The sequence below is a fragment of the Thamnophis elegans genome, chromosome 2, assembly GCF_009769535.1.
Source record: "Thamnophis elegans isolate rThaEle1 chromosome 2, rThaEle1.pri, whole genome shotgun sequence".
Taxonomy (NCBI): Eukaryota; Metazoa; Chordata; class Lepidosauria; order Squamata; family Colubridae; genus Thamnophis; species Thamnophis elegans.
Genome location: NC_045542.1, coordinates 165,687,072 through 165,703,937, shown reverse-complemented (window position 1 = coordinate 165,703,937; position 16,866 = coordinate 165,687,072). Strand labels below are relative to the sequence as shown.

General features: G+C 43.7%; 1 protein-coding gene across 1 annotated transcript; it reads left to right on the top strand.

Annotated features, from left to right (window-relative positions):
- The first annotated feature begins 5,631 nt into the window (after positions 1-5,631).
- Positions 5,632-10,964, top strand: LOC116523883 (protein NYNRIN-like). Its single transcript, XM_032238973.1, has one exon. It carries the CDS (start codon positions 6,344-6,346, stop codon positions 9,860-9,862), a length of 3,519 nt encoding a protein of 1,172 aa, XP_032094864.1. The 5' UTR covers positions 5,632-6,343; the 3' UTR covers positions 9,863-10,964.
- Positions 10,965-16,866: the final 5,902 nt, after the last annotated feature.

The window sequence follows — 16,866 nt, the reverse complement described above, 5'->3', positions numbered from 1 at the left end:
ATGGCTGCTGGATCTTTTTGTTAAAGCAATCAGTTAAGAGGAAACTTGAGCTCTGGCTCACTAGATCAACTCTAACATTGTTCCTCCTTTTAGGATATTTTTCATCACATTCAGCTAGAACCTCCTCTCTTGTGACTGAGTTCATTTTTTCCACTGTTAAAACTGTAACAGGGGTGTCAAACTCAAGGCCTGCAGGCCAGATCCAGCCCATAGGGTGTTTAGATTTGACCAGTGGGGCTGCCATGTAAATAGTGAAGGACTGGCCTGCAGTGCCTCTACCAGTGAAAACGGAGCTCGGGAGGGCCACATGCGGCCCTTCCGGGCTCAGGTTTTGGCTATGACGGTCTCCTGCAGTCTCTGCCAGCTCTGTTTTCACTGGCAGAGGACTGGAAGAGGATCCCCTCCAGCACTGTCTGGGACACCACAGGTACCCCCGACACAAGTGGCATCGAGCTGGCTATGCCCACCCTGACCATGGCCACCACAGCCTTGTCCCCCCCTGGCCCTCCGAGGTCAAACACAACCCCTGATGCGGCCCTCAATCAACTTGAGTCTGTCATCTAAATTCTGGAATAAGAGCAAACATCTGTTGCAATATGATATAAACTGAAAAATCTTTCAGTTATTGGAAGAGTGCTGTATCCTCCATTCTCTAGCCAAGAGATTCTGGCCATTGTAAAAGGTGCTCCCAGATTCCTTCTGATTTTCATCCCCATAGTCTAACATGACTCTTTTCTTTGTTGCCTTTCCTCAAGGATAAGACTAACTCCTTTGATTTCTTCCTTGGTTTCATTGCCCATCTCTAAAGCTGATCCAGTAGTTCTACAATTTCTTCTCAAAGGAGGATGTCTGCCAGGGGACTTTGTACTCGAGCAAATTTCTCTCCAAACCAGAACATTTACTTCTAAGATTTTTGTGGATGCATTTGTCTTCTTTCCATGAGCATCACATTGTCAACTCACACTTGCTTTGCAATCTACTATGTTGAGATCCTTTCCACAAATATTCTTATCAAATGTAGTTAGACATAGAATAGTAGAGTTGAAATGGAACTGTACCATTTTAGACATATGGTTGTTCAGTCAAAAGCCACCACTGATGGAGCAGGCTACTCCAGAATATCTCTCCATCTCCATCTCTCTCTCTCTCTGCATGTGTAAAAAATTGCTCAACCTTTCTTTTTCTCTTTTTAGAATAGTGATAACACTTGTTCTGCCACCTCAGGATATTTGCAAGTTAGACAACTATAGAAGAAATATTCAAATCTGGAAAGATCATGTGGGATAGACCCCACCCCAAGTGTTCAGCTTTTAACATTCCTGGATTTTTCCCCTAGTTCCATCCATTTTTGAATAAGAATGAGTTTTGCAATCTTTCCCACATGAAAATGTACTTGGACCAAAATGGTGATGTGGCCGCAGATCTGGACATCATAAGCGAGATAGTTCTCTCTGGGGAGGATCCCATTAAACAGCAACTAGGAGTTTTGGAAAGAGAGACACTATCGATCAAGATGCTATTTCACAGCTAAAGTTGTTCAACAAGGTGAATGAAATTTTGGTGTTTTTTCTCTGTTTTCCAAAGCCTTAGGACCCATTTCAAGTGGCTAAGCCTATTCACCAAATAGGCTTCAATGAAAATGGAATTTGGAGAGTATATAACCCTTATAGTTTTTATTAAAGTGTCTTAGGAGGCTTTAATATAATTGACAGGGTATCCTTTAGATGCCGTGATATGAAACATGGTCTTTAAATTGATTCAGCCCATGTCTAATGTGGGATGCTGGGTGATGATCGTTTAGAACACAGATCATGGCCATAGAAAAACAGGCCCAATTTGGCAAAAAGCAAGAGTAACGGGATGGGGTTTGGGGAGGCCAAATATGGCGGTATTTGGTGTATGAGACGCACTGACATTTCCATCCTTTTTTAAGGGGGGGGGGGAGGAAAGTGTGTCTTATACTTTGAAAAGTACTGTAAAAAGTTCTTATTTACCTAAGTGAAGTCCAGCAACTACTTGACTAATGTTCATGTCTACCTTCATTTTTCAATGATGGTTATTTCTAACATATTTCATTTGGCATTCCTTGTGTTTCTCCTTAGACTCTGCCTCAGTCCAGATGTGTGGAAAATTGTCATCCTGGATTTTTCAAACGGGCTCGAGAAGAAGAGCCAGTTTGCTGCTATGACTGCGTTCCTTGTCCAGAAGGGACCATCTCCACTCAGGAAGGTGGGTCATACCAGAGAAAAGGGTAGCAGATTCATCCAGAGCACAAAGCAGATTCCTGGTCTCGGCAAAACCCCTTTTATTAAGTGAACGTGAATCCCTCTCATTCACATTCAGCATAGGTCTATCTATCTATCTATCTATCTATCTATCTATCTATCTATCTATCATCTATCTATCTATCTATCTATCTATCTATCTATCTATCTATCTATCTATCTATCTCTATGAATCAATTATATCTATAGTGAATTACTTTGACTTGACACTATACATATAATTCATTTCCTTTCCTGTCTAATACAGGATTAGGATAAATAAATACTAGGACAATACTGGGTTATCAGCTAGTTATTATTAAAATTAAATTATGTATGAGCAGTTACTAGAGTGACTAAACCTATGGCTGGATATCTAGACTGTTTAGCCATTGAGCAGGGAGCCTTCTGAGAGTGCATTCTGTCGCAATATGATATAAAGTTTGTGAGATATTCCCACAGTCACTGTTAGTATTATCAAACTGTCTCCATTTGTATTTTGAATATTGGCACCTGCCATGCTTGGTCAGTATCATTTGACATCCAAAGAAGATATTTCTTGAAGGGTGAAAATAGATATAAAAGAAATATTATTTTTTGTTTTCTCAGATACTGAAAAATGCATCAAGTGCCCATATGATCAATATCCAACTGAGAATAGAGTCCAATGTATCCCAAAAAGAATAACCTTCCTGTCCTATGAGGAACATCTGGGCACCATCCTGGTCTCCTTTGCTCTACTCTTGTTCCTAAGCACAGGATTTATTTTAATCATATTCATTAAATATCTAGAAACCCCCATTGTCAAAGCCAACAACCGGGACCTGTCCTATATCCTCCTGGCCACCCTTCTGCTTTGCTTTTTGTCCTCGTTTCTCTTCATTGGACAGCCAAGGAAAGCCACTTGTCTTCTCCGACAAACAGTGTTCAGCATTGTCTTCTCAATAGCAGTGTCTTCTGTGTTGGCCAAAACTATCACAGTGGTGCTAGCATTCCTAGCCTCAAAACCAGGGAACAGTGTGAGAAGATGGTTGGGGAAGAGCTTGGCCAACTCCATCATTCTTTCCGGTTCTGTTGGCCAAATTTTCATCTGTGCCACGTGGCTTGGAGTTTCTCCTCCATTCCCTGATTCTGACTTCCATTCTCAACCTGGAATGATCATCTTGCAATGCAATGAAGGCTCTGTCACCATGTTTTATGTTGTCCTTGGCTACATGTGTTTCCTAGCTGCCATTGGTTTCACTGTAGCTTTCCTGGTCAGGAATCTGCCTGGGGCCTTCAATGAAGCTAAGGTGGGCTAAAAGGCCCAATTATGATCCATAGTTCTACAGGTCATGTTTAATATCAAAGACTCTGATTAAAGTTAAGGTTTTGCACCACTAAGCAGAAAACAATTGCTGACAGTTGCTGAAGGAGCAATATATATTTTTACACGTCCGGGAACAAGTCGACCCAGACAGGGAGTTTCCTGTCATCTTGCAAGATGTGTCCTGTTTATGACACCCATGATCTATAAGGTGCTGACCATGTATATTTTAATTGTTGGCCATCTGGCATAGACAGTTTTTGGTTCCTCTCATTGCCTTATATGCTTAAACACTGCCTCTATAGATGATGACGTAAAGTGAACTATAAATGTATGGCTCTAAGAACCCTTCGGGGTTCAAACTTATGATGCTTGATTTGGCATGTTTGAACCTGCGCATTCAATAAACTTTTCCTATATTGCATCGCTTGGCTTCATTGTCTCTTAATTCTACTACATTTTCTGGCACCCCAGATGGGACACAGAAGCTAAGGCAATATTTTGCTGAGGGCCACTTTGCCCCGTTGGGGTGTGGGGCTGCTGCTCCTTGCCTTCCAGGCGCCACGGGCCGTCTTTTGCCCCGGAAGCTGGCAACAGCAGCCCAGCCACACCAAGGGGGACACGCATTGTGAGCCCAAGAACCCTGCAAACTTAGGAAAGGAGCTGTGGTGTTTCCTGGCCAGGATCCGTGGGGAGAAGACGTCTCAGGCGAGTATCTTGATAATTGTATTGTACCTATCTCGTTTGAAGATAGAAGAGGGGGCCTGATCACCTCCCTGGACTCGGGACGGCGTTCCTAATGAAGTCCGTATAGGTTGTGTGGGTGGTTAAACCAGCGCAGTTCCTGCAGGTGGCCATTGAGTTCCGGCTTCTGGGGCCTCAGGTCGCTGGTAGTGTGTTAGGAATGGGTGGGGGTAGCAGCATACCCAGCACACCGCTGGACTGCATGATAAAAGGATTTGACTCATATTTTAATCACACTGAATATAGAGTCCCTTACCCAAAATTGACCAAGGATAGGCTTATTTACTTGTGTCAGAATCAGTGGCCACATATGGGGGTAGGATGGCCAATGGGAGGAACATTTCAGAACCAAATAATAGATGATTTAACTTCGTTAATTGCTGCAAACGAAGAACGCTATCCTAATCAGTTTCCATATATAGATCAGTGGGGAGACGCTGTTGCAGGACAGGCTGATGAATTATTACAGTGTCAAGCTGAAATGGTTCGCCTGTGTGTGGTGAGACCGAAGGAAAAGGGGAAGTTGAGGTCAGCTCCCAGACGTACCATAAAAATAGCAGCTTCAGAGACAAAAGAGTCAGAGAAGAAAAGGATTTTTGCCCAGGATGAAGAGGAACTCTTTAGGCCTCCCCCTCCCTATGCCTCAGCACCTGTAGGCATTGTTGTGCCCCAGGCTATGGGAGCTGCTGCTGTAGCGGACAGTGGAGATAAGGACAGTGCTGTGGGGATAGGGGATCCCCAGGCAACAGGAGGGGTAGTGAGGAGAAAAGAGCCCAAGGAGGGTGGTTTAGGGGCTGCAGGAATTAGGAGAGAAGGGCCAGTGACTAGACGATTGGGGGTGGAAAGGGCGAAAGCCGAGAAAGAGGAAAGTACGTTGTTAGAAGAAAAGGAAGGACTCTTTCCATTAAGGGTATCGGAACAACAGGTGGGAGTGGATGCCCAGGGGGATCCTGAATACCGCCCTTGTTTTCAATATATCCCCTTTTCAACCACGGATCTATTGAATTGGCGGAAGCATTTTGGTCCGTTGTCCGTGAAGCCCACGGAAATGACGGATTTGTTTCAAACCATTATGCATAGTCATAACCCCAATTGGCGAGATATACAACAGCTGTTAACAACGTTGCTAACAGCGGAAGAGAGAGAGAAATGCAAAGCAGGAATGCGGGAGGTTTTTAGAGAACGATACCATACGGAAGCAGATAGGGCTCAGAAACTTTTGGAAGAGGCACCGGAACGGGATCCTGGATGGGATCCCAAAGTAGCCGGTGACCTGGCAAAAATACAAACGTATTAAACTTTGATAGTGGCAGCTCTCAAGAAAGCAGGGAAGCCCCCTGTGAATTTGTCTAAGCCCTCGTTGGTTATGCAGGGAGCGGATGAGAGTCCAGAGGCATTCCTTCAGAGGTTGATTGAGGCTTATGAGTTGTACACTCAAATGGACCCGAGGGCTCCAGAGAATGTAAGGATGTTGAATGAAAGATTTATTGCGCAAAGTGCATTGGACATTCGTAAGAAATTGCAAAGGTTAGAGGGAGCATTGGGAAAGAACACCACTGAATTGGTGGAGGTGGCTAGAAAAGTGTATGTTAATAGAGATAAGGTTGAGAAAAAGGACAAAGATGACCGTATGCATAAGAAGACAGAATTGTTGGCGTTGGCCTTACAGGGAGGAAGGGCAGGCTTAGGGCCAAATCAATGTGCCCATTGTGGATCTGAAGGTCATTGGCAGAGAGAGTGTCCAAAGAGGTTAGCTCTCAGGGGACGTGGAGTGTTTAGAGGTCTGCCCGGGCGACGCCCGCTGGGCCGCAATATGGCAGGTCGGGGGATGACTGGGCGAGGGATGGTGACAGGCCAAGGGGGGCCACCCAGACCTCCAGGTCGTGGATGGGGGTCGCAACCGACTCAGGGTCCAAAAGGAAGAGGGTTTAATGCTCAAGTAGGTGCAGGAGTAGAGGGTATTGGACTAGCCGGAGTTGGTTGGTCAGATTGACGGGGACCTGGCTTGGAGCAGACTCCCCCCGAGCCAATGGTTACTCTGAATATTGGGGGTCAACAGACTACCTTTTTAGTAGACACAGGGGCTGGACGGTCGGTGATAAACAACCCAATAACTACCCCTGGTCCATACCAGATTCAAGTACAAGGAGTGTCTGGACAAGTTGTAGGACGTCAAGTCTTAAAACCAGTCACCTGTACTTTTAAGGGGTCCGAAATTCAACATGAGTTCCTGTATATACCTGAATGTCCTGTCCCATTGTTAGGAAGGGATTTGTTGAGCAAGCTGGGAGCTACTATTTCCTTTGATGAGGGAAAGCAGTATCTCACTGTTAGCCACCGGCCGGATGAAATGTGGAGGTTGATGGTGGTTAGGACTTCTGAGGAAGAATGTTTGGACGTATGGAGGGAATTTGATGTACCAGGACTATGGGCTGAGGATAACCCTCCGGGGTTTGCAGCACATCACCCCCCTATTATTGTGGAATTGAAGCCCCTGGCAACTCCTGTTCACATTGGGCAACAACGACCCTATTGGAGGGAAGCCATCCTATCAATATACGACTGTATTCTAACATACTTAGATGCTGGAGTGTTGGTCCCTATTCAATCCCCATGGAACACCCCAATTCTGCCTATCCTAAAACCAGACGGGTCTTTCAGACCAGTGCAAGATTTGCGTGTGGTTAATGATAGGACAGTCACAATTCACCCGTCTGTATCTAATCCATATACTCTACTCAGTCTCATCCCACCTAATGCTACATGGTTTTCAGTGATTGATTTAAAAGATGCCTTCTTTACTATCCCCATCCATCCCGTTAGCCAGCCATTGTTTGCTTTTGAATGGGAAAATCCGTATACTGGAACCAGGAGCCAATATACCTGGACAAGGTTACCTCAGGGGTTCAAAAATTCCCCAACTCTCTTCGGAACCGCGTTGGCCAAGGATTTACAATATTTTATCCCCTTCCAACAAGGAGATTCGGTTTTACAATATGTGGATGATGTGCTGGTTACTGGACAGTCACGGGACGGTTGTTGGGAGAATACGAGACGTATGTTGTGTTTGTTGTTAGATTGTGGATATCGGGCGTCCAGAAGTAAGGCTCAGTTAGTCCAACAAAAAGTCCGTTATTTAGGCTATGATATAATGCAAGGGCAAAGAGCACTAGGCCCGGAGAGAAAGCAGGCGTTGCTTAATCTGGCAAGGCCAACCGATAGGAGACAATTGAGAGGCTTTCTAGGCTTGGCAGGTTTTTGTAGAATTTGGATTCCAAATTACGCACTAATGGCAGCTCCACTGTATTCGTCTACCAAGGGAAGTAAAACAGACCCCTTTATTTGGACAAAGGAGCAGGATCAGGCCTTTGATGCAATTAAGGAGGCTCTGTTAAGAGCTCCGGCCTTGGCCCTGCCAAATCTGAGTAAGTCCTTCAATTTGTATGTGGATACGCGTAAGAATGTTGCTTTAGGAGTATTGACTCAGCAGCTCGGCCAGTGGCAACAACCGGTTGCATATCTGTCAAAACAGCTAGATGCTGTGGCGCAAGGGTGGCCGCATTGTTTGAAAGCTTTAGCTGCCATTGCGGAATTGCTGCAAGATTGTAATAAACTCACTTTTTCCTGTCCAATTAGGGTCCACACCCCACACTCTGTTCAAGCAATTCTTGATCAGAAGGGCCATTTGTGGATTAGTAACCAACGAATCATCAAATACCAAGCCATGATGATTGAAAACCCCCAGGTTCATCTAGTGGTTTCTACCTCATTAAATCCTGCTACTCTCTTGCCTACAGAAACAGAGGTGGAGCATGATTGTGTACAAGTGTTGGAAACCGTTTATTCCACACGACCCGATTTAACTGACATACCTTTGCCTCAGGTGGATTATAACTGGTATACCGATGGGTCTAGTTATATACACCAAGGGATGAGAGTTGCAGGCTATGCCATTGTAGATGATGAGGGGGTAATTGAAAGTGGACCGTTGGGAGCAGGAAAAAGTGCACAAGTAGCAGAATTGTGGGCCCTCATTCGGGCATTGGAACGGGCTGAAGGTGAACGCTTGAATGTATGGACAGATAGTAAATACGCCTTTTTGACTTTGCATGCTCATGGGGCGGTGTACAAGGAAAGGGGCTTTAGGGATTCAGCTGGCAAATATATACAACATAGCCATTTAATTCAGAGATTGATAAATGCGGTTCAAAAACCAAAAAAGGTGGCAGTTATGCATTGTAGAGGTCATCAACGGGGTGATGATAGAATTGTTGTAGGGAACAGGACAGCAGACGCTGAAGCACGAGCTGCAGCATTGCGTCATGAGCCTCTACCAGACATGTATATTAATGTTGCCTTGGATTTAGGGGTTATACCAGTAGACATCCAACCCTCCTATTCTTTATCTGAATGTGATAAGGCAGTCAACGATTTGATGGCGGTCATCGATAAGGGCTGGTATGTTCTTCCGGATGGAAGAATATATGTGCCTTCTACAGTGGCATGGCAATTGGTTCGTTCCACTCATGAAACCACCCATATGGGGAAAACAGCTTTGGAATCCGCCCTTATGAGGGATTACTATATAGATGGGTTAGCAGGGATGGCGGTAAAAGTCGCATCTTCCTGTGAAACGTGTGCTAAAGTTAATCCTAGGCAAGGTCCTTCCCTTCCACCAGGAACTATACCTATTGCCTACTATCCTATGGACACAGTCATGATTGACTTTACTGATATGCCACGAAGTGGGTTTTATCGGGCTATGTTAGTTATTGTGGATTTATACACGGGATGGCCAGAGGCGTTCCCTACTAGAACGAAAAAGGCTCAGGAAGTAGCAAAGGTCTTACTTAAGGAAATCATTCCTCGATTTGGCAACCCCTCCTTTATTTCATCAGACAATGGCCCGGAGTTTGTCCATCATATTAATCGAGCCATTGCACAAGCTATAGGGGTAAAATGGCGCTTCCATTCTTCTTTCCACCCACAATCTGGTTCTCCCGTGGAAAGGATGAATAGAACTTTAAAGGAAAAGATAACCAAAATTTGTGCTGAAACACACTTGAAGTGGCCCGATGCTTTGCCCCTTGCATTGTATGCAATTAGGAGTGCTCCCAGACGACAACATAGACTCTCCCCATATGAGTTGATGTTTGGTCGGCCTCCGACGTTGTTGCGACGTAATTTGGCTGGATGGCCTGATTTGGGGCATAAGGGGGGAGTTTGGGCCATGGAAATGGTGCAGGAACTGAATAAACAGGTTGAAAAGTTGAGGAATTATGTATTAGAACAGACCCCTCCCAGATTGGTAACCAGATGTCATTCCTTCAAACCAGGGGACCGAGTATGGGTAAAACATTGGAAAAAGGAACAATTAGAAGGGAGGTGGAAGGGACCTTATGAGGTAATTATGACATCTCCACTTGCTGTTAAGATTGCGGAATCTAAAACCTGGATACATTGGACTCGTGTAAAGAGGGCCGCTGACAAACAATGGACCACACATCCCAGCGACCAACCGTTGAAGTTGAAATTGATTCGTCAATAAAGTCCAACTATATCCTTTGTTGTATTGCCATAGGTATTGTGATTCTTGCTTTCATTGTGTGCATTATTTGTATTGTGAAATACGCCAACCCGACGGTCCAACAATCAATTGGCGGAACGGTGAGAGCGGTTGACTGGTGGCCATTTGCTGGCGTCCCCTTCGCTAACGGACAATTGCATACAGACCACTCAGGGGAAATCCAAGCCGATCCTGCCCCTGAAGCAGATCCCGCACCTGGAAGGGAAGACGGAGAGCCAGCGCAGCATTCCCCCCGGCGAATCTTCCAAAGGTCAGCAGTGGAGAACCCTTGCTAAGTCACTCCGGAAGCTGACTCTCTACGCACGGGTGAAGAATAGTGGACCAGCATACTAACCTTTAATTATTTTCATCTTTTATCATCTTCACTAACCATATGTGCTGGTTTTGTACCTGTGAATGTGGATGTTGCTGCTGTGCCCACTGTATTGATTGTGTCCAGCACAGCTATTGTAATATTAAGTGTGATATAGTGCTTATAGAAGACGCGTTGGAACCCTATCTCATCACTGGATCTGGCCCGGCATACTACACACTTAAAGTAACCCCTACAGTTCAGCTTGCATTACAGGATCGGAGAGATCACGACGTGTGCGAACAGGATGCACGAAGGTATACCGCTCGTTTGGTCTATTACGCTCTTAGTGATATGGTTATACGGTGTTGGGAGCAGATGCAATCTTGTTGATGTGGGCAACTTAGGATTGTGGAGCAACCCAGAGGAAAGACCCCATATTACACGATCTTATAATGTCGGGTCCAGGGAAGGGGAGGGGACAACCCCCATTATGTTTTCTCCAAATTGTTGGAATGGAGTGCTACCGCACCCTTGCAAACTCCCAGACCTATTTGATAAGATTGCCAGAATTACCTGTCAGTCTCGAGGTTTTTCCAACCCAGAAGTATGCCCGTATGTGGGATATCTAATGCGAAAGGGAATGTGTATAAAAGCCCACCAAAAGGGGGGAGAACCACCTCTAGTTTTGGATTGTGGAGACCCCCATTATTGGGGCTGGACCCGTATTACTTCTCCATCACAATTGAAATCGGGATGGCAAGGGGCATGTATGGTACAAATGGTACAAATGCGTTCCATTGAATTTGGAGTAACTATACGAAGAAAACCTAAGAGACGTAGAGATAAGAGAGAAGTAAGCCTTCACCCAAGTAGACCACCCCTAAGCACCATTTGTATCAAGGGAGGAGGAGTTCAAAAAGGAGAATTCCAGTATTGGAGAACAACCCATAAGGGATGTGATATCACAATAGAAGTAACGCCAAAACTAGCTAAGAAAGGATTAGCCTGGTCATGTGGGAACCAAAATGATGAATGGAGGAAAGGAATTTACGAATTATGTAAAAATGCAACTCAGAAGGATCTCTATAACGGAGACCCGAGGTGCCTTTGGATTCATATAACCTTGTGGGCTAGTTGTTGTAGAACTACAGAACACAGCCCTGAAGATATACTATTTCTTTGTGATGACAAAAAGAGCCAAAACGTACCATTAGGATGGAGTGGGTTATGTCAAGTATTGTGGGAACCTTCACGGGACATCAAACCCTATTGGAATAATGATAGCCCTACTCAAACTAAACGGGTACCAACTGCGGCAACCAAGGATGGGTCAGACGATTGCGCACCCTGCATTACTAAAGCTAAAATAGGGACGCGAACTGTTAACACCTTGGTATATCATACACAGCTACCTCAAGGATGTCAATCCACTAGAATGAATTGCCTACATAACAAAACCATGTACAGCTTGTGTACGTTACAAGGAAAGACTGTATGTTATAATCCCAACACTCCAATTCGCCTCAATGTAACCTTATGGGCAGGTCTGCCCAAGGTGGGTGCTACAAATAGGCCAGAAGGAGGTGGTAAACTGTATTTCCTGAATTATACTGTACAATTGCAACAAGGTAGACAACCCCTGATCTTGTGGTTTGATGCATGTTCTGCCACTAAGTGGGGATGGGGAAGATCTTGTGGAAGTCAGTCTTGGATTGATGCATACAAAGATAATCATAAATATCTATGTGAAAAATTCAATGGTTGGGATTATGGCAATCCTAACCAGTGGTTACCTTGTGGAGCTACTGTACAATGTACTGGATGGGAGTGTGTTTGTGACTATACAGGAGGCGGTTATAAGGGGTGCTCCTATATAACTTCCTTCCGTAGAGGGGCCGGGAATATGATACAGATAGAAGTATCACGTAACATCCCATCCATAATAACATATGGCTTTGGGATTGATGGCACGGGATTGGACCCAGAGACGTACTTAACCATTAAGGTGGAGAAAGTTAAAGATGGAGAAATAAAAACCTTGGGATGGTCCGTGTACGATACCCTCCAGAAACTAGAACAGCCGTTACCCATAAGTACCAAGGCAAATAATTTATTTATAGAAATGGCCGAACAGGTGGCTAAAACCTTGACTGTTAAAAATTGCTTTGTTTGTGGAGGAACTAACATGGGAGAGCAGTGGCCATGGGAAGCCATGGAAGCTGATCCTGTAATATATAACAATCTTTCCTATGCTGGTAATATTACAACAAGGAAAGAGTTTACTGGGATTGTATGGACCTTGTCCACTAATCTGGTAGGAAGAAATTGCTTCGTAAGAAATGGATCAGTTCATGTTGGAGATTTGATTTGCCTAGGATCCTGGAATCCTGACTATAGTATCTGGTCTTCACCAGCTAACATTACTCAGCCCCCACATTTTGATATGACTTATTTGACATACCTAGATTCTTCCTCTATTGATAACCTATGGAAAGCTCCAGAAGCTATGTATTGGATTTGTGGAAAGCTGGCTTATGAAACTTTGCCTAGAGATTGGTCTGGTTCATGCATCTTAGGATGGATTAAGCCCTCATTCTTCTTGTTACCCATGAAAGCCCGCCAGGTGTTAGGGATCCCATTGTACGAGAAGGTTGGTCTACAAACTAGAAGGAAACGAGAACTTGATACAGTTTTTACTAATTTCCTTTGTAAGGATTGGGCCACCTTGGAAGACAGTGATGTTTGGAGTTCGGAGAGAATTGTATGTACGTACGGCAGGGCTACGTGGGCAGAAGATGGGTCATATGGATATCGCACACCCATTTATATGCTAAATAGAATTATTCGCCTTCAAGCAGTACTAGATTTAGCGGGCCAACGTATTGATAAGGCCCTTAATATAATATCCGAAGCTACAGATAAAATAAGGACAGCAGTGTATCAGAATCGCTTGGCTTTAGATTACTTGCTAGCTAAAGAAGGGGGCGTATGTGGTAAGTTTAATCTTTCTAATTGTTGCCTGCAAATAGATGAAACTGGAACTGTTGTTAAACAATTGACTACAGAAATGCGTCAATTGACTCATAATCCTGACCAAGTGTGGCGAGGATTCAATTTTAAAGAAATCTTTGGTTCATGGTTTCCTAAATTGCCAGGTTTACAAGCTATAGTTGCTTTAATAGGCTTAATCGCTGCAGGATGTGTATTAATTCCTTGTGTTTTACCTATTTTTATACGCACTATTTCTAATAGTTTATCCTTGGTAGCAGAGCGGAAAGCAACGGCACAGGTAATGGCCTTATGGGAATACGAAAGAATGCAACCAGTGGGAGAATTATCCACTGAACCTGAGTATGTGACTCTTCTGGATATGTCAGATGAGTCCCAAAGGGGGGACTAAGGTGGGCTAAAAGGCCCAATTATGATCCATAGTTCTACAGGTCATGTTTAATATCAAAGACTCTGATTAAAGTTAAGGTTTTGCACCACTAAGCAGAAAACAATTGCTGACAGTTGCTGAAGGAGCAATATATATTTTTACACGTCCGGGAACAAGTCGACCCAGACAGGGAGTTTCCTGTCATCTTGCAAGATGTGTCCTGTTTATGACACCCATGATCTATAAGGTGCTGACCATGTATATTTTAATTGTTGGCCATCTGGCATAGACAGTTTTTGGTTCCTCTCATTGCCTTATATGCTTAAACACTGCCTCTATAGATGATGACGTAAAGTGAACTATAAATGTATGGCTCTAAGAACCCTTCGGGGTTCAAACTTATGATGCTTGATTTGGCATGTTTGAACCTGCGCATTCAATAAACTTTTCCTATATTGCATCGCTTGGCTTCATTGTCTCTTAATTCTACTACAAAGCCAAATTGATCACCTTCAGCATGCTGGTCTTCTGCAGCGTCTGGGTGTCCTTCCTGCCAACTTACCTGAGCACCAAAGGAAAGTCCATGGTGATTGTGCAGGTCTTCTCCATCTTGACCTCCAGTGCTGGTCTGCTGGGTTGTATTTTCTTCCCAAAGTGCTACATTATTATCCTAAGTCCAGATCTAAACACTAAGGAACACCTCGTGATAAAAGTAGGGAAATGACTGAAATTGTTAATTAGGCTCAGAACATTTAATTTTTTGATTGCAGTTATTGGGCATTTTCTTATTTTTCCTTTGCATCAATGTGAAAATTAAGCTTATTCAAAACTGAAGGAAATAAACATATGAAGAATATAAGACTAATGAAATTCCAACATAATAGCAAACAATCAAATGAACCAATTAGTAATTAAAATTGGCAGGCAACTAGGGATGAACAAACTAAGTAATATGACCATTATCTATCTATCTATCTATCTATCTATCTATCTATCTATCTATCTATCTATCTATCTATCTATCATCTATCTATCTATCTATCTATCTATCTATCTATCTATCTATCTATCTATCTATCTGGCTGTGAGGGTGTGTGTATTCCAGCATAATTCTGGAACTCCTCGCGTAATTTGAACCATTTTTAACTAATTTAATTGTCACCGAAATTAGAGTTCAAGGAGAAGTTGCCCTTGCAGGCTTCACAGTACTCCATAAGGGGGCTCCCTCTGGTAAGGAGGGAAATACAACATTAGAAATTATGTTTGCTCTGGACATTTTACCCCTATAAATAAATACCCATGTTAGTATTAACATAAGACTGCTGAATAGAAGAGAGAAGAGAGAGGGAAGGAGTCTGGCAGGTTCGGCTTGGTGCTCATAGTCATTCTGCCAACCAAGGGGTTTTTGGGGGGAGGGGAGGATTGATTGGCAATAAAGCTGTGTGTGTATGTGATGGGAAATAGGGATGGTGTGTGTGACATGTGATAAAGACAAGAGCAGTCCGCATCCAGTTTGTACCAACACCCCAAGGCCAGCCCCTTAGAGAAAGTATGTTGATTACCTCAAAACATCTCCGCATTCTCAAAACACTTTGGCAAGCTCCAAGTGGCTGGAAATGGACTGTCATGGGGGGGGAGGGGGTGCAGAATGAGCTGTGGGAAAATCTTTATGTATATTTTAATCTCACAGTCTAGCCTTCCTGGACTGTGCAATACACATTAAGGAAGACGGAAACCTTAACATTGAAGTTTACAAAAACCCCACATGCACAGATCAATATTTACATTTTGATTCCCACCACCCACTGGAGCACAAAAAAGGGGAGTCATCAGAACACTACAGCATCACTCCAGAAGGCCTGCATACCAGCAAAGATGGGAAAGAAAAAGAATTAAGACACATCAAGGAAACCCTCAGAACATGTGGCTATTCCAAGTTGGCCTGCATAGGTTCTGTACATTACAGCAAAATCCCTAGGTCCTAAATGTTTCCCAATTTTTATCTCTCTCTCCCCCACCCTCTCTCCCAACTCCCCCATCTTTTCTTGTTCTTCTCTCCAAATTATCATCTGCTCCAGTTTCTCCACCATTCCCTGATTTTGAACTTCATTCCCAGCCTTGAATGATCATCCTGGAATGCAATGAAGGTTCTGTTGTCATGTTCTACATCACCCACAGCTACATGGGGTTCTTAGCTGCCATCTGCTTCATGGTGGCTTTTCTGGCCAGGAATCTCCGTGGGGCCTTCAATGAAGCCAAGCTGATCACTTTCAGCATGCTGGTCTTCTGCAGTCTGGGTGTCCTTTGTGCCCACCTACCTGAGCACCAAAGGGAAAGACATAGTGGCTGTGCAGATCTTCTCCATCTTGTCCTCCAGTGGTGCTTTGCTGGCATTTTCATCCCCAAGTGCTACATTATCCTTCTGAGGCCAGATCTTAACATAAAGGAGCATCTTATGCCCAGAAGAAATGTAGAAATGTGAAACAGAGGAATTTTAAGTCTCAACTTTTCCAACAGTCCACACCAATAAATTAGTTCAAGCTGCTCTCCATACATAAGTAGGCCAATAATTTTGCTTGACATAATTAAAGGGTGTTTGGAAGATAATATCACCAATCTTATACAATGAAATTCAAATATGTCTCCTGAACTTTTTTGAGTCTTCAAGGAACCACATCTGTTCAGTGGCCTTCGCCTACCTGAGGCTGGAGATGCCACATGCAGGTTTTTGAAACATGGCATTTGTGCAATAGGAATCTGTTGATATACCAGAAATATATATAGGTTGCCTGTTGTTCAACATAGTGTGTAAGTAATTCAGCCTGTGGCACACGTACATTTCTCCATGTGAAACTCTAAGCACTTTTTCATTCATTCTGATTCCACTAATTCCCGGCTCAGGAACGGTGAAATTTCTTGGCTCATTTTGATTTCCAGCACTTTCCTCTTTTATCTTGAAGGCCTGAAGGAAGATGAGAGACAAACTCAGAAGTCTAAGCTCAGATGATCTTCCCCCTCCTCTTGCAGTGCTTGTTCGATCACTGATGTTCTCTTTTAGCAGAAGAAAATCAATTTTATGAATAGAGTTGGAAGGGACCTTGGAGGTCTTCTAGTCCAACTCCCTGCTTACGCAGGAAACCCTACAACACTTCAGACAAATGGTTATCTAATATCTTCTTTAAAACTTCCAGTGTTGGAGCATTCACAACTTCTGGAGGAAAGTTGTTCCACTGATAAATTATTCTAACTGTCAGGAAACTGTACACCAAGATAACTAGACACAAGAACAGT

Excerpts from the sequence above, each read along its gene's own strand:
- LOC116523883 (XM_032238973.1), top strand. The coding sequence starts at position 6,344 with ATGGTTACTCTGAATATTGGGGGTCAACAGACTACCTTTTTAGTAGAC.